Source organism: Tenrec ecaudatus, chromosome 18 (assembly GCF_050624435.1).
Source record: "Tenrec ecaudatus isolate mTenEca1 chromosome 18, mTenEca1.hap1, whole genome shotgun sequence".
Lineage (NCBI taxonomy): Eukaryota > Metazoa > Chordata > Mammalia > Afrosoricida > Tenrecidae > Tenrec > Tenrec ecaudatus.
This window is the reverse complement of record NC_134547.1, coordinates 49,033,517-49,050,831: the sequence shown is the minus strand read 5'-3', so window position 1 is coordinate 49,050,831 and position 17,315 is coordinate 49,033,517. Positions and strand designations below refer to the sequence as shown.

General features: G+C 48.4%; 1 protein-coding gene and 1 pseudogene across 1 annotated transcript; both read right to left on the bottom strand.

Moving 5' to 3' along the window:
* Positions 1 to 2,197: 2,197 nt before the first annotated feature.
* On the bottom strand, positions 2,198 to 10,802 carry GINS3 (GINS complex subunit 3). Its single transcript, XM_075537377.1, has 3 exons — positions 10,465 to 10,802; positions 6,230 to 6,463; positions 2,198 to 3,724 (listed from the first exon to the last, which is right to left on the bottom strand). Exons 1-3 carry the CDS (start codon positions 10,648 to 10,650, stop codon positions 3,494 to 3,496), a joined length of 651 nt encoding a protein of 216 aa, XP_075393492.1. The 5' UTR covers positions 10,651 to 10,802; the 3' UTR covers positions 2,198 to 3,493.
* Positions 10,803 to 15,395: 4,593 nt separating this feature from the next.
* Positions 15,396 to 16,733, bottom strand: LOC142431734 (centrosomal protein 43 pseudogene; annotated as a pseudogene).
* Between the last annotated feature and the right edge of the window lie 582 nt (positions 16,734 to 17,315).

The window sequence follows — 17,315 nt, the reverse complement described above, 5'->3', positions numbered from 1 at the left end:
CTCTGTTTGTATTTTCAAAAACAGTGAAGATAAAAAAGAAAAGGCTACTTTCTGGAAGCAATGGTTTGCCAGGTCTTCCTCCCAGCAAGTCTGGCGAAGGAGGCTTTTAACATGGGCTTCTTCACTAGAGAAAGCATGCGTTTTCTTTACTAAACCATACACCTTTCTCCCACGTGCCCCGTTTGCTGTCCTCAGTCTCATGTACTCCTTACCTTGTGCCGGCTGCCCTGTGTATGCCGAGGAGTACTAACTACTCCCCTAGGTTTCAAGGCCGTGACCTTCTGGAAACAGATTCCCAGGTCTGTCTTTTCAGGCCCCCCTGAGTGGGTTTGAACCCCTAACCTCTCTCTTATTAGTAAAGTGCTTCATCTTCTGCTCCATCTGGGGACTTACTCCTTAGTTCTCACTCACTGCCAACGAGTCAATGCCAACTCATGGCAACCCTATAGAACAGGGTAGAACTACTCCCACCCCCCACCCCTCTGTAGGATTCAAAGACCATAACTCTTTGCAGGAATGGAAAGCCTCATCTTTCTCCCAAGGGGCATAGTGGTTTTGAACTGCTGACCTTGTGGATCGCAGCCCAACACGTACAAAGAGAGACACACATCACATGGGCATCTGAAAAGCTGCTGTTTCAAGAGTGGCAGAGGAGCAGACAGTCATCAAGGTTTGAAGCTTTGGATTACAATTGTCCTCTTCTCCTTCACTCGCCACGAGTGGGCAATGTGTGCGCGGAGTAGCTGGCTCCATGTGCTCCTTTTATGGATTCTGAAACACTAGCAGCTCGCAGGCACTATTTTCAGAGCCGTGCTGACACTTGTTAATAATAATGTCGGTGTAGAAAGCCAGGCTCCTTTGAAACTCATTTAGACATCCTGAAAACCTGCTCGCGGGCACCAGAGGGAAGGGGCAGAAAATCAAGTGCAAGGCCGAGAGAGAGAGGAGAGATGTTTCAGGTAAAGATATAATTCCTTTCTGTGAGCTGTGACTGCTAGAGATGTCCAACTTTCGGTTGGGGACAAACACAGCCAGACAACAGAAACGTAAGTGAAGGGAGTCAGCAGTCAGTGTAAAATAAGAAAACCAAAATAATTTATAATTTATCAAGGGGGGGGAGGGAAAAAAAGAGGAGCTGATACCAAGGGCTCACATAGAAAGTAAATATTTAGAAAATGATGATGGCAAGATAGGTACAAATATGGTTGATACAATTGATGTATGGAATGTTTTAAGAGCTGTCAGAGCCCCCAATAAAATGATCTTTGAAAAAAAAATACATAGCCTAGGAAACTCATAAGAGCAGTTCTATCCTGTCCTTTAGGGTCACTTTCAGTTGGAATAGACTCGACAGCGACAGGGGCAGCAGAGTGAGGGACAGCTAGTCAGAGAGCCAAGGATGGGACCTGGAGCTGGCCAGCGCTCAAAGACCAAAGGAGCGCAGGAGGAAGCTATGGAGGAGAGCAAGCCTTGTGCCTCTTCTCCGGGAGTGGCCTAGATTGTTCCAGGTTTATCCCAGATAAACCTCAGTACAGCATATATGATTCAGGTCACAAGTTCCTGGGAAGAGCCTTTAAGGGGATCTGGTATGTGAGCCCATTTTGTGGCTCAGTTTGAAAAATCCACTTCTTTCAAGAGACCAAATACTAACTCAAAAGGCTGTTTGGGGGAAAGATGGTAACTGATAGGTTTAAAGATAAACGTGTAATTGAAGATCAGTGTTTCAAAGGCTGCCTGACAGTCTCTAACATTTCCAAAATCTGAAACAGAATAAAATTCTGTACAAACACACCCACATATTCCTGGCATGTGGTCCCTGAACAATTTTCTTTGAAGATGAGGAAAAAAAATGGCAGCAACCGGAAGACCCACTTTAAACACAAAGCTCTCTGTGAACAGAATGATGCCCGAAATGAGAGGCCACGCTGTCCTCGCTCTGAATGGTTTCTGGGGCGTTGGTGATGGATGGTGGCGAGGGCAGGTTCACCTTCCTAGGACACAGCACATTCCAACAGAGAACGTCCCTTCCTCCTTCTGAGCACCACACAAACAAAAGCGCAGTTGGGAACACGTGGATGTATCTGGGCATCATTGTCAAACACAATCGGAGGCCACATTCTGATCGCTTTGCCCGATCATCTGTAGTACTCGAGTGACAGAAATAGGATCTGTACAGAATGTATTCATGTGTGAAATAGATAAATTTATTTAGCACTACAACCAAATGATAAAAATTGATTTAAAAAATCCATTTCATTTTCATGCAGATTTAAAAGCATTTTACATCAAGACATTGGTACAATCTGTTTACATCAAGACATTGGCACAATCTGAATATTCCGATCCCTCCACCGTTTTCCACGGCGCATGGGTAGTTGGACAGGGAGCAGTGTGATGGAGAGGCCTGTCCTTCCAACAGTTCTGCCGGGCAGCCTCCAGTTTTCTTCTTGAGCTCTAGGGGATGGGTTTTGTCAACATTAAAGCAAGGACTCCCAGTGCCGACTCTGACTCGTTGCCAGAGTGAGTGGCTGGCTGCATTAACGGCCCTTCATTAAGAACCTGGATGTCTCTTCAGCGGGGTGCCTGGGACTGTGGGATTAAGAGGGTCAGAAGCCCAGGGACATCTTCCACCTAGAAGGGGCAGCTCCACTCTGCAGTCAATCCTGGAACACACTGTACTGCGCGCGTGCACGCGCGCACACACACACACCCCACGGTCTCTTGCTTTCTTAGCTTTGCCCTGTAAAGCTTCTCAAACAAGGCTCTTCCTCACCAGGAAGCCCAAAGTCCCGATTTCCAGATGTAATCATGGCTGGTAAACACCCCTAAGTAACTACTTTGCAATTCCACATGGCTTTCTGACAGCTTTTCTAGGGAGGGAATGGAATAATGAACGGAGAGAGGGTCCCAAAATGTCAAGAGAGAAAAACAAGCTCCGTTTAACCACTGCCCCACCGAGTTGGCGGGAGCGCTATGGGAGCTCTCAGCAGAGGACACGAGAGCAAGAGCATCGTCTCCCCTTGGAAAAAGCCAGGCCATTCACCCGCCGTTGCCATTTCCACCCACAAGCCACGTCTCACATACAGCGCTGCAGCGTGGAATCGGGATGGTGTTTGGAAGTCTGGCTCTGACTCCCCACTGGCAGGTGGCACGGGACGGTTACAAGTCAGGCCAGCAGCTCCAGGGTTCTGTCCTTCCTACGACTACCTGGAGGACGAGACAAAGAAGCCCAGGGGACTGTTTTGTGAACATGCCAAGATGTCCAGTCGGGGGGCTAACGAAAGTGGACCTGTGAGGCTGTCCAGGTTGCCAGGTGCAAAGGCTCCCAGTTGCGACTCACGAGAGCAAGGGGTCGAATGCTTGAATGAGCGTGGTTCCGAGGAAGGACGTGGCTTTCTCTTGGGTTATGTAGGTTGGGCCTGAGGGGTCAACAGGGTCAGAAGGTCCAGGGGCATCCTCAGTCTACAAGGAGGAACTCCATGCCCTCTGGCCTTCAGTCTTCCATGTCGGTGAATTTCCTCTTTTTGTAGTTCTGCACCAGGCTGGAGGCTGTGATCTGAGAAGACCGCCCCTTCTCCCAGCACTGGAAGTTGTTCAGTCCCTTTTGGCCTGTCTGGAATAAGTCCCTCTCCATCTCATCCAGCCTGGCCACCAGGGCGGACGTGTCCTCATTGTATGCATTCTGAGAGGAGTCCATGATGCGGCGAAAACGTCCAATAAATGTCTGAAGGGGAGGAGAGGAAGAGAAATCAGGGCCGCTCTCCCACCCCACAAAGCCAGCCTGGTTTCTACCCCTCATTGACCCTGCTGCTACACACGTAAATGATTTCCCATTGCCAAGCCTTGATTTCCTCCACTGTGAAATGGGCTCTTTAAAAAATCCATGAAGGAAGCCGTGTGCTGCACCCAGCAAATGGCTGTTACCCAGAAACACACCACCGCTCATTGGTATTAGCAACAAAGGCCAGTCTGTGGCCACAGGCAGTTTCCCCCCAGTAAAGATTTCTGGTGTGACTGGATCTGTTTATACTTTTGGGGGGTCTAAGAGCAGGATGGAGGCACAAAGGACCAAGGGGGCAGCTTGGCTGGAGGGCTAGGAGCCCCTGCTTCAGTGTCGTCAGTTGCTTCCTGGCAATGCCAAATGATATATATGCAAGGCTACGCACAAGGGAGAGAGAACTAAAAACACCAGCAGGCTGGACCTCAATGGACAAACGTATCTGGGCGACTTCCTGAGACGCAGGAACTTCCCTCCTTCCTACCTTGCTGCTGAAAAGAGTCTCAGAAGCACGAACAGCCCTGCTGTGCTTCCCAGCTTCTGGAGTCCATGTGAGGGGCCTAGGAGGTGCCATGAACATGCTCTGCTGCTAACTGAAAGGTTGCTGGTTTGAGTCCACTGAGAGGTGCCTCGAAAGAAGCGTCTGGAAATTTACTCCCCACACTCCAGCCCCTGAAAACCCGAGGAGCACAGTGGTGCTCTAGCCCATGGCGTCATCAGGAGTCAGAGAGGACCTAACTAGTGGCTGGCTGGCTATGGTCTATGCATTGGCTTCTTTTTCTGAATGGCCAGCAGCGACGTCTCTGTTTATCATCTGCTACAAACAGCATCGACACTCGCTGGTAGGCCAAGCTACCCTGAAGCCTGATGGGGAGGTCAGCATCATCCAGGAGCACATACGGCTCGAGGCAAACACTCTTATAAAGTTACCAAAGGGGAACCTTTGGGTAGTCGAAGTCTCATGAGGTAAAAAGGATGGTTTTTTTCTAATACTGATCAAAAACAACAAACTATGAAAAGTTAAAATAAAGTTATACTCTAAAAGGCAGTCTCAATGGCATCAAGCCAATTCTACTCATAGTGACCCTGCAGGACAGAGTAGAACTGTCCCTGTGGGTTTCTGGGGCTGTAAATCTTAACAGGAGCAGAAAGCCTCATCTTTCTCCCTTGGAGCATCTGGTGGTTTTGAACTGCTGCCTTTACGGTAAATACTACGTCACCAGGGCTCATGAAAAGGATGCTAATAAAGCATATTACTGTTTTGGCCATGGGAAATAACAATAATAGTTACTAGTTATTAAGTGGCCTTACATAATTTTAGTACAACTCTATAATTTGGGCACTATTATTAGCTCGTTTTTTTATTAGCTTGTTTTTATAGGTGAAGAATTGATTACTGGAAATATCGAATAGCTCAACTAAATCACGTAGCTAATATATGGCAGAGCCAGGTCTTAACCCCAAAGCTACAAAGAGTTTAGGCAGGTAAGACAAGTGGTTTGTAGCCGGCTGCTAACCAAGTGTTGGAGGTTCAAGTCCAGCCGACAGCTACATGGTAGAAAGGCCTAGTGAATTGCTTCCATAAAGACCACTCCCACGACAGTCCCATAGAACACTTCTACGTGGTCACTCATGGGGGTGTCAGGAGTTGGGGACCCAATCGATGGCAGCTAACAACAATAACGCATACAACTAACTCCGGTATTTCCCACACCGCCCCCCAGCCTTGAGATTTGGTGCTACCAAATGATTCTGACTCACAGTGAGCCTACAGGAAAGAGAGAACTGCCCCTGTGGATCCCAAGGCTGTAAATCTTTCCAACAGGAGTCCTGGTGGTGTGGTAGATTATGTGTTGGGCTGCTAACTACAAGGTCAGCAGTTTGAAACTACCAGTCCCTCCTTGGGAGAAAGATGAGACTCTCCACTCCTGTAAACATTTAGTGTCTTGGAAACCACAGGGGCGGTTCTAGTTTATCATATAGGGTCACTATGAGTTGGAATCAATTCAACGGTAGCGAGTTTGGGTTTTTCAGTTTTGAAATCTTTATGGGAGCAGAAAGCCTCGTTGTACTTCTACAAAGTAACTGGTAGATTTGAACTGCTGACCTTGAAGTTAGCAGTCCAATGTGAAACTCACCATGTCACCAGGGCTTAAGTACAGGGCTATATAGTTGTGTATCTAAGAGCCTATCACTATAATCCACTAGCACCCCTTTCCTCCTGGTCTCAACTCTTAGCAAGTTCATTAACTTATTTAATGAGGAAAAGGAGACAAGTCATATTTAATATATGCATATAGCTGGCAGACTCGGTCTAACTCAGGATGCCTGGAATAACAACAGCCAGCTCTGTTCATCACACAGTCCTCTGGGTGACAGTGACACTGCCCTCTGGCCACAGCTGGTCCCTGCGACATGTGCAGTGCCGAAACTTTGACACTAGGTACTTGCCTGCAGGAGAGACTGGGAAATCTCCGCATTCTCCGGGCTGTCAAAATACAAGAGCTGGGAGCCGAACCCGTAGAAATGTGGCCCCATCTTATGGAGGTCCACCACATTGGCATCGGCACTGAACACGGTCCTCCAAGCCTCTTGATAGACCTTGGGAAGCTCCACCGAAAGGATCCGTCGCTTGTGGTCAAAAAGTCCTTTGGCCAGCCACAGGGGGATTTCCAGCTTCGAGCCCTGTATCCAACAAGGATACAGAGAAAATGGGTGAGACGAACAGGAAGGACGCACTGCACGGGCTATGTTAAGGCAAACTGGTGGCCTCGTGGGTTACACACTGGCCTGCTAGCCACAAAGCCAGCAGCTCGAGTCCACCACTTGCTCCGAGGGTGAAAGATGAGGCTTTGGGTAACAACTGTACAATTCTTCTTGATATGATTGAATTATTGAATTGTATGACATGTGGATGAAGTGCTGATAAAATTGTTAAACAAAAACAAAACAAAACAAAGAGACGAGGCTTTCTGCTCGGACATTTATCTTATTCAGAAACCCAAAGGGACTTGCTCAGTCTAATAGGGTCTCGATAAGTCAGAATGAGTTCAATGAAAGTGAGCTTTCTTTTTTCTGAATATGGGGCAATAGTGATTGTCTTCTTTGCGGGGAGTGATCATCAAACGTAGAAGACCTGGTTGAGACGTGAAGAACACAATGGTGTGAGCTAAAGACTTATGTCATGAGAGGATGGAAAGAGAACATGGGCTTATCCCACAAAAAACACAATAGAAAACCAAAAAATATATCATTGGAGGAAGTGCTCTTTTTAAAATTTAACTCACTGTGGAAAATATACATAGCAAAACCCACTCTCATGCCATGCTTTGGAGATGTTAGTGACACTGGCTACACTGTTCACGTCATATCAATGGTCTCATTCCTTCTGTTCTAGTTGCTTCCCTTCCATTTATTAATCTCCTGGGCCCTGACTGGCTCATTTAGGTTTGAAAGCAGCTGATGACACTTTAAGGAGCCCTGGTGGTACAGCAGGTTTAGCGCTGGGCTAAGTGGAGGCTTAAAGAGCTAGCCGCTCTTCCAAAGACAGATGAGGCTGTCTGCTCCAGGACACATTTCTGTTCTGTAGGGTTGCGGAGTTGGAATGGCTCCAGGGCAGTGGGTTTGGTTTGGGTGGTTGACCAATAGGGTTGCTACACATCTAGTTGATTCTGACTTACAGCAATCCTACCGAACAGAATAGAACGGTCCCAAGTGGTGTGCATGGTCCTGATCTTGACAGGAGCAGGTCGCAGCATCTTTCTCCTGTGGAGTAGCTGTGGGTCTGAATCACTGACCTTTTGCTTTGCAGTCTGCAGTCAAGCGCTTTAACCACAGGGCCCTTAGGGTCCTGCAGTCCAGTTCCTTCTCTCATTCTTGGGCTTCCTTTGTTCTCTTGTTCCAGATGAACAGGTGTATCTTAGAGGGCAGCTCCTAAGCTTTAAGACCCCAGACCTTGCTCTCCCTACGGGAGGGAGAACATATGCTTTAAGAACTACGAGGAGGCTGCAAGGAGTGTTTGACTAAATGGAATGACAAGAGCATGGAGTTTTACCACCAGCTTTTTGAAGCTACCCAAAGTCAGCACTTCAAAACCACCAGCTTCATCTTGGGGAAAAGATGAGGTTTTTTATTCCTGTAAAGACTTTACAGTAAAAAAAAAAAGACTTTACAGTTTAAAATAATAATAAAAAATAAAGAAGGAGTCAAAAAAAAGAAGGCTCACAATTGCAAAAACTCACTGGGACAGTTCTACTCTGCCCTATAGGCTCACTGTGAGTCAGAATGGCCTTGACGGCAGTGGGTTTGTATCATGCCAATGGACTAGACTGCATCTCAGAGGTAAATTTTCTAGGTACCAATATATAGAACGTGTCCAATTGCAGAACTTTGGAAGTATAATAAACATTTGTAGTTCTTTGTCTAGTCAAGATTGACTCCCCATACACATTTACTGAATGCTTACTATGAACGAGGCACCATCCCATGTGTGTCTGTGGGTCGAGATAAAAGAAAACATGTCAGCCGCACTCAGGGTATAGCCCCACCCACTTCGCTTCTAGAGACAGGCAGTCCATACATCATGGGTCACGCGTATTACAAGCAACAACGCAGGTGTAATTTGGTGATGTTAGCAATCTCGGATGTTCACATGTAATGTTCAAAGATCGGATCTGAAAAGGGCAAGAACACTGAGAACCAACAAACAGGCATTTGACGCACAGAGACTTACAGTTGACTCTGGAGTCATTGAAATCACACCCTGTGATAAGTCGAGGACCACACGTCAACAACAAAACTCTAAACTCACTGCCCTAGATTCCAGTTCACAGCAGCCACCACACAGGATAGCATAGAACTGTCTCCAGACTACACTCTTTACGGTAGCAGACTGTTACTCTTGCTCCTGTGGAAGGGGACCCCTCGTGGCTTCTCACTTAGCAGCCAAGCACTTACCACTGGGCTACCGGGGCTCCTGTCAAGGAAGCTATCAAACCAAATGTACAGGCATCAAGTCAATGCTGACTGTTTTAGGGTATAAAAGTGTCCCCAGTCTCAAATATAATTCAAGGAGAACATTTATCAAGCCTTAAAGGGACAAAGATGACACAAAAACACAGATACATAATCCAGATGAGGGAGGCCATTAGCACAAGGTCATAATGGCATCCAAGGCATGGAACAAAGGAAACAGTTACAAATTCATGATTGGTGGCAGATCACTACAGCACAGCTATAAGTACTACTACAGAAGTGGGAACAGGGCCATGATTGGGGCGTGTGCATTATGTTAGCCAGAAGAGATTACAAGGTTTTTAACAGCACTGAGCCCTCGTGTGTGTGTATGAGTACCCAAGAACTACTGGGAGGAAGCTCTGCTGGGTGGAGAGGAGCTTTCATAGTATGCATTTTTCCTGCTAGGCGAGCATCAAGCAACTCAAAATGAGTTAGTGCACACAGTGGCATCACCTGGGAAGGTTCTCTTGGGTCACTGCTAATTTTTTCATAAAAGCTGTTTCAACCTCATTTTTTGTGATGGACTATTTAAGAGAACAGCATGCGGCTGTGACATTTTGTTTCCTGCTTGGGAAAAATGCTGCATAAACTGTTGTGATGTTGAACACACTTATAAAGACAGCGCTTTGGGAAAAAATCAAGTATACAAGTGGTTTTCTCATTTCAAAAAAGGTGAAATGTCCAATTATGACAAACCTAGTTCTGGACATCTGTCAACTTCCTGAATGGATGGAAATGTCCCCTTGTAGTACATTTGGGGTTCGTTCCACCAGCTCAGACTGTTAATCAAGCTTTCTATTTAGAGGTTCTGAAAAGATAGTGGAACAGTGTGTGACAAAAAAGGCCTGATTTGTGGCAGACTGGGGACTGTTTTTGCCACAACAAAGCACCTGCTCATGCAGCCATCTCAGTGTGCCAGTTTTTGGCAAAACATCATGCCTCTCTTGCCCCTCGCACTTGACTCACCTGATCTCGCTCCAAGAGATTTCTTTGTTTCTGAGAATGCAGACAGGCATGAAAGGTCAGAGATTTTTAGAAAAGGTGAAGGAAAAAACGAGGGAGGTGCCGTCAGCCATCCAAACAGATGATTTTGAAAAATGTTTCCAAGAATGGAATCACAGATTTGACAAATGTATTAAGTGTAATGGAGAGGAATTTGAAGGTGATAAAGTTGTTTTTAATTAAATACATTGCTTTGAGGGGAAAAGTTATTTTAAAAAAATCTATCATTGCTGATACCATGCGGGAGACATGCTCTTATAGAACCAAGAGCAGTCTTATATCAAGTCGAACGTGAATATGCACCAGATCCTGAAGTATTTAGCTCGAGTTAATAATATATTTAGCAAGCATGCGTGTCAGGGTGGGGATGGAGGGAGACACATGGTTGAGTTTGGACAGTTTTTAAAATAAATTCAATGCTGCAAGGAGCTGGACGAATCAGATACACTTAGATTCCCCAGGTGGCAATCATCGGGCCCACGGCCCACTGCGCCCGAATACAGAATACACGCGGGGAGAATTAGAGCGCTCGGCCTGGCCTCGCCCCGAAACTACAAGTCCCAGAAGGCAGCGCGGCGCGCGTCCGTCAACGCGGCATTCTCACGGGCCCCCGGGGCCCGCCGGGAACTGTAGTCTTTCCGGGCCGGAGTCCGCGCCAAAAGGCTTACCTGAGGGATCGCGTTGTCAGTCTCGGCGCCTCCGCTCTGCTCTGGGAAGAAAACTCCGAGACGAGGTATGGCTGTTTCCGTGCGCACCGGTATCTTTTCCTGGGACATCAGGATGTCGTCCAGGGAAAGAAAGTTCTCCTCAGCGCCCAGCGCACCCGACTCCACCGGGAAATAAGCCTCGGACATAGTGTCGGCCTGGAAATTCCCGTTTCCACTTGCGTGACTTGCGGGTCTTCGGGAGTGCGGAGTGTAAGAGGAGGGAGAAGTTAGTCTAGATTGTCAGAGTTATCTTGGTTGTCGCGGCCGCCGGACTGGATTGAAACTGCTGTTTCCCGCCTTTCGGGGCAGGGCAGACAGGAGCAGTCGATCCAGGCTTGTCTGCGTCCTGGAGCTGACTGCTCAGGCAAAAGCAATCGACAATGCCTGGGAAGTGGCTTGGTGTAGGCCGGAGCTGGTAATGCGGGAGCTGCTCAGGGGAGCTAGGGGGACAGTTAGTGGGTCATTTTTCTCCAGTCCTAGTGTACCCCCAGATTAAAAGGAGATTTACTGCCGATTCCGATTCATAGCCACCGCAGACCCAGAGAGAGCAAATAGAAGCTGTTGGAAGCCCAGGGAAGGTCCAAATGTATTTTTCACTTCTGTTTGTGCGGTCCTTTAAAATGTGAGTGAATGTAAAACACTTTGCGGGGAGGAAGGGGCTTTAAAAAGTGTTTGCTGTCTGCTCCAAGTCTGATGAAGCCTGACCCACTTACTGCAGTTTTCCCTCAGTGTACCTGTTAATCTCAGAATGTCAAAGTATTCAAAACACAACAACAAACCCCTAGTATTAGCCCCAGATAATTACAGTGGACTCGATCAGGAACTACTTGTATCATATTGGTGAGCACAGGATGAAGTGGGACAGAGGGCTGGGTCGCAGGCTCACAGCAGTACTGTGTCTGCTTTGGGCAGCCCCTGATCACCTAATAAGTTTCCTGGCAAACTTCTTTTACTTTAGCAAACAAATTTATTCTTTCACCGTTTAGGAGAGCAGAAGTCCCAACTCAGAGCACTGCCTTCAGGGGAAAGCTTCCTCTTTGGCCACCCTGGCTCTGGGGGGAGATGCTTGACATCAATCTTACCCTGGGTCTAGGAGTTTTTCAGCTGAGGGACCCTGAGTCCAAAGGACACCCTGCACTGCAGAATCTAATTACTTGGTGATAGTAGGTCCCTTCCTCAATTGCTTAATCCCTTTATATCTCATAAGGAGACTGACTCAACATTTAACCTGATCCTATAGATTTCCTCCTATCTCGTTAACAAAACTCCCTCGAATTCAGCCTCATTAACGTCCTGCAGATGAGGATTTAAAAACAAGCAGGGTAATATCAGCTTCCAAAATGGAGGACAGTTATATAATACTGAGACTCATGGCCCAGCCAAGTGGGTAGATATTTTGGAGAGGCACAACTCACAGCAGGAGGAAAGGGGCATTCCTCTTGCCCATGCAAACTGGCCCCCTGTCTAGGGCACCATCCTTGCAAGGGGTAACCCTGAGCTACTGATAGGTGGATATACAAGAGGAGTGAGCCCTGGAGGGACACCTGAGTCTTCACTTCTGCTCCTGGCTTGCCCTTCCAGCTGCCTCCACTACTCTCTGCACATATTTCTGGCCTGATTGCTTTTCTTTCCTGCCCAGTGATTGCCAGTGCTGCACAACCCCTGGGAGCATGTCAGCTTCACTTTCCCATGACTGGCAACACAGTGAACTGGGCAGCAACTGTCACTGACTAGTCTAGTGGGCGGGTCTTTCCAGTCTCAGAGCATCTTCCAAAAGATTACTACTTCTTTACAGAGGGACAAGTGGCAGCCTAATAATGGGGAAGAGTCCTTGGCTCAGCTGGAAGAATCTACTCCGAGGTATCTTGGAAGGAAGGCCAGGAGATTTACTTCTGAAAACTCAGCCATTGCCAACCCTGGGAAGCCCAGCTCTATATAGACACCCGTGGGGTTGCCGTGAGCCAGAGCTGACTGGGCACAACAGTGGAGAAGCCTAGCCAATAGCACCTTCACCAAGTGGCCCTGGCATATACCATCCTAATCAAGCACACATATGTAAGCATCACTGGTTGTGCTTCTCTAGAGAGCCCAGCTGAGGACATTAGTGTATTGTTTGGCTATTTTATTTTTAAATTTTGCTTCATATTTGTCTCTCACTGTATCAGTCTCCTTCCACCCTTTTCAGAGCAGTTGGTGGTGGTAGCCGGGCACCATCTAGTTCTTCTGGTCTCAGGGTTGTAGAGGCAAATGCTTGCACGATCCATTAGTGCATTGGACGAATTGTGCCCATGGGCCTTCAATTTTCTTCCCTCTGGATGGCGAAAGACCAATATTTGTACTCTAGATTCCTACTCATCAGCTTTTCAGAACCCAGTGGTTATTCACCAAAGTTGGATGTGGAACACTGTCTGTGGGATATGCTATGCCAGTGGACCTCAGTGACCCTGGTCCTGAACCCCTACACTCAGTAACCCATTCCCTCAAGACTCCTGGGTTTATCTAAGATATTTTCATAACTTTGCCCCTGTCTGTTTCACTGCATTCACGAGTATATTTACAGCAAAGGTAAGTGTGTACAAATATCTTCTGTCAAACCTGTATGTATTATGAGTATAGTCCCACGGCTCCTTCTACACCTGTCCAGCCTGTGTGTCTACCCATACATGTACTCATAAATCATCATTTTTGCAGGAATATGAACCTAACAGTATCTATCTCCATTGCTTTTAAGTCTTCCAACGGCTTCTCCTGCCTCCACTGTATTTTAGCTGATTTCTCTATTATAGCGGTTCTCAACCTGGGGGTCGCGACCTCTTTGGGGGTCGAACGACCCTTTCACAGGGGTTGCCTAAGACCATATTTCTGATGGATGGATATGGTCTTAGGAACTGAGACATTGCTCCTCTATCCATCTCCAGGCAGGTCCACCACATGCAGATACACTCACATATGGGGTCACCACCACCTGAGGAACTGTATTAAAGGGTCCCGACATTAAGAAGGTTGAGAACCACTGCTCTATTATATATTACCCTCCCCTTCACCTAAGCTAATCGAGATCTACCCCCAAGCCAATAATTCACCCTCCCTTCTCCTAACCATCAAAGAACGTTTCTTTTAGTATGAAAGCATTTGTCTTCTTGCAATGGTCCCATTTCTCTCAGCACAATGCCCCCGGGTTCATCCGTGTTATGAGGTGTTACAGAGATCCATCATGATTCTTCACCATTGCACAATCGTTGTTCTAGCAATTCCTGGGTTCTTTACATCTCTTTGCTGCATCGTGCTGTGATGAACATGGGTGTGCAAATACCTATTGATGTCCCGGTTCCATTTCTCTAGGATATGTACCAAATAGAGAGATGACGGGCGACAGATGGTATTTCTACTCACGGCTTTTCAAGGATGGCCCATACCATTTTCCACAGTGGTCGCACCATTCTACCTGTCCCACCAGCAGGGGACGAGGTGATAGGCTCTTCATACCTTCACCAGAGTTTGTGATTTTCTGTTTGTTTTGTTTTTTAATGTTGGCAAACAAACATTTTTTGGTGACATGTCACTTAAATCCCTAGAAGAGGAAGCTTGATGAGCCCAGCTCATGTTGCTGAGGTAGGTCCCGCTGATCATCGATGGCAAGCCACCCTCTAGAAGGGCTGCCTGTGTCTAGTACCGGCACTGGCCTATTGGAGGGAAGGGGATGCAGATGGGGAAGGGATCACGGTCATGTGACACAAGACTTGGTGATTCCTCCTCAGCTAGAGGTGTGGGGAGTTACAGACAGTTGAGATACACTATTGCCAGTTCCCATCCAGTCAATTTCAACTCAGGGCAGCCCGTATATGTCAGTGTAGAACTAGACTCCATGGGGTGTTTCACTGGTAGTGCAATGGGCTGAACACTTGGCTGATAACTAAAGGTTGATGGTTCAAGCCCACCAGCCACTCCATGGGAGAAAGATGAGGCGAGCTGTTCCATAAAGCCCTGGAAACCCTATGAAGTGGTTCCACTCTGTCCTGCAGGGGTTCTTAGGAGTCCAAATCAACTTGACTCTAGTGGGCTTAATTGTTTGGAAGTAGATTGCCTGTCCTTTTGTTTTTTGAAGGCTCAGGGTCTTTAATCATACCTTTGACAGTTCAGGATCCAACAGCACTGACCCCTCTTGCCCCCAGAGCGAGGACAGAGGAGACCTGGTTAGAGCATCATTTAATTCAGATGTCAACGTGCAGGAATGGGACCCAGCCATGGCAGACAGCTCCTCCAACCTTGAGTCCACACATCCTCCTAGACGGGGTTGCCCTGGGCAGCCCAGCACTGGCTCCCGCCCTGCCCAGCTGCCCACGGTCACAGGCCACTGCTACTGGAAGTCCTCGTAGAGGGTCTGCAGTTACCGCACTACTGGGGCTAACAGGCCCATGTGAGGAAGGTGTCGGCCTGGACACGGCCAGCAACAGGCCTGTCACCTCCATGGTGGCCAGCGCTCCCTACCCCCATCACAGCCCAGCGCCACCCACAGCAGGTACACCACTAGGCCTGAGGCCAGCATCCAGGCTGATTCCTGTACACACATGCAATCAGGTGACCCCCTAGGCAGACCCCACACAGCCTGTTGGGCTCAGGATCCTCTCTCCGATGGCTCAGCTCCCATGGTGAACTTGAGCTCAGATACCCATCACCACAGAAATGCGTTTGGGTAACCCCAGGTAAGAATATTGTCTTCCAAACACGCGCTCAAACCAAGGGCCTGGTTTAGAGGTGAAAAGTTAATTTTTAAAAATATCTGCAGTGTTTTGAAACCCAAGGCACCACCGAGGGCAGACCTACGGACGGTGATTGTCTAGGCAGGAAGCAAGGCCGATGGCGAGCCTGGTTCACAGAAGGGGCAGTCCTGGCTAGGCCACATCTTCCAGGTAGTCGGCCATGTCGCTGAGCTGGGAGACAGTGAGGTCCTGCGTGAGGTCGTCGTGCTTGTCACTGATGTCCCCCGTTGTCCACGTCCACCAGCAGGTCTTCCTCGGTCCCTTCCCCAATGCTCATCTAACTCTTCTCCGCGCGGTGGCTACTGCTGTTAAAATCATCCTTATCTCTCGTCCCTCGGCCAAGCGAGCCCATCCTGCCGCTGACCAGCTTCAGGTCTTTCAAACCCACCCGTGCCCGTTTACTTTCTGCATCTCTTAATGAGGGGCTCCCCACCAGGGAGCTGAGCCCACCCTTCACGGGCAGTGCGTCCGAGAGTGAGGCCAGGCTGCCCGCCTGCTTGGTGGGTTCCCGTCTCCAGCCGGACGTTTTTTCTGGCCTCCTGATGGGGTCATCGAAGAAGGAGTCCCCTTCCTCAGGGCAGGGCCCGGTCCTGTGGGCGCTGTCTGCGGGCAAGCTGCTCAGGGGAGGGAGTGTGAGGTGGCCGCTCCGGCTCCTGGGCTCCATGGAGCAGATGCTGTTGTCTCTGGGTGGCCTCGCTGGACTTCTTTTCACCAGACTTACACCCCCTTCTCTTTGCTTGACCTTGTCCTCTATTCCTCGGTATCTTACTGCGAGCTCATTTGCCCTCGGGTGATTTTGGTGGGGAGCGTACATCAGACAGGTCCAGTGCACCCTCCCCACTGGGTGGCCCTTTCTTCTGCTGCTGGCAGCACCTGACCACGTTCAGTAACAGTAGGCCGCCCATGGTGCCTTCCGCCTCGATGATGCCCAAATCGTGGGCCAAAGTCTCCCGGCCTTCAAGCCCCTGGAACATGCTGGCTTCAGGTTGGAAAACAGCCAGGTCAAGTCCAGGTTGAAAAACTGAAGAAATTCTGCCACCAGTCTGGCCACCAGCACACTGTCTTTCGTGTTTAAAAACTTCTTCAGGCTGTCTAGTTTTTCCTGCTCCTCCTGGGCTAGAAACACAGCTGCTCAGACACAGCTGGGTGGACAAAACCTCCAGCCTCTTGGTTAGCATCTGTAGAAGTTACATAATCTCATGACAACTTGAGTATATTAAGAGTGGAGGGGCAGTCTAGCCTGTCCATCGGGTCACAGCCTGGTGCCTCCTTGTGGGCCTGACCTTCTTGTGAGGATTCTGGGAAGTTCCTCTCTCCCAGAAGTGAGACACACTCTCTTTGCTTTCACCTCCCCTTGACAAGCCGCATGGAGTCACACTGTTGGCACCCGGAGCCCTGGAGATGTCTCCACTGCCGTTGGATCCACAGGATGTTTCACTCACCGGCCTGTGATCTTCCTGCATTCGGCATCATTGCATGCGCTGCGTGATTCTGAGGAGGAAGACGATATGGATTGGGCTGGGATATTTTATTGATGCACACTTACTTCTTGATATAGAGTTCTCTCTTAGACATATATGAGCGTCTCTGGTTTTGTTTCTCTAGTCAATACAGCACGCGTGTGTGTTAATCACTCAGATACATCACCCAGGCATTTTAAAGAGACCCATTACATATTTTATTTTGAAGTCTGTTTTCTGGGGCTACTAGAGTAGTATAGCAAGGCACAGAGGACTCAGGAGAAGGGAGAGGGAGTGGGGGAATTAGGGCCCAACTGTCCAGTGTGGGCACTATCTTAAGAAGTTTGGACTACTCTATAGAAAATGGAGAAGGGCATCAGGCTTGGTGCAGCGGAGGGGCAGAGAAAAGGAGGCAGTCCCTCAGCGCAGGGGGTTGTCCCAGTGGCTGCAACAGTGGACTCGGGCCTGGGAACAATTCCGAGGATGGCGCAGGACCGGGCAGTGTTTCGTTCTGTGGTGCATAGGGTCCCTGTGGGTTGGAATCAACTTGACATAGAAAATGGGGACAAAACGGTAAGGTCTTTAGTTGGTA

What these genes read in the sequence shown, in the direction of transcription:
- GINS3 (XM_075537377.1), bottom strand. Translation starts at nt 10,650, where the DNA reads ATGTCCGAGGCTTATTTCCCGGTGGAGTCGGGTGCGCTGGGCGCTGAG. An exon ending in CTGACAACGCGATCCCTCAG is followed by an intron (nt 6,464 to 10,464) that starts GTAAGCCTTTTG and finishes TGTTGGATACAG; the next exon opens with GGCTCGAAGCTGGAAATCCC. An exon ending in TTTCCCAGTCTCTCCTGCAG is followed by an intron (nt 3,725 to 6,229) that starts GCAAGTACCTAG and finishes CCTCCCCTTCAG; the next exon opens with ACATTTATTGGACGTTTTCG.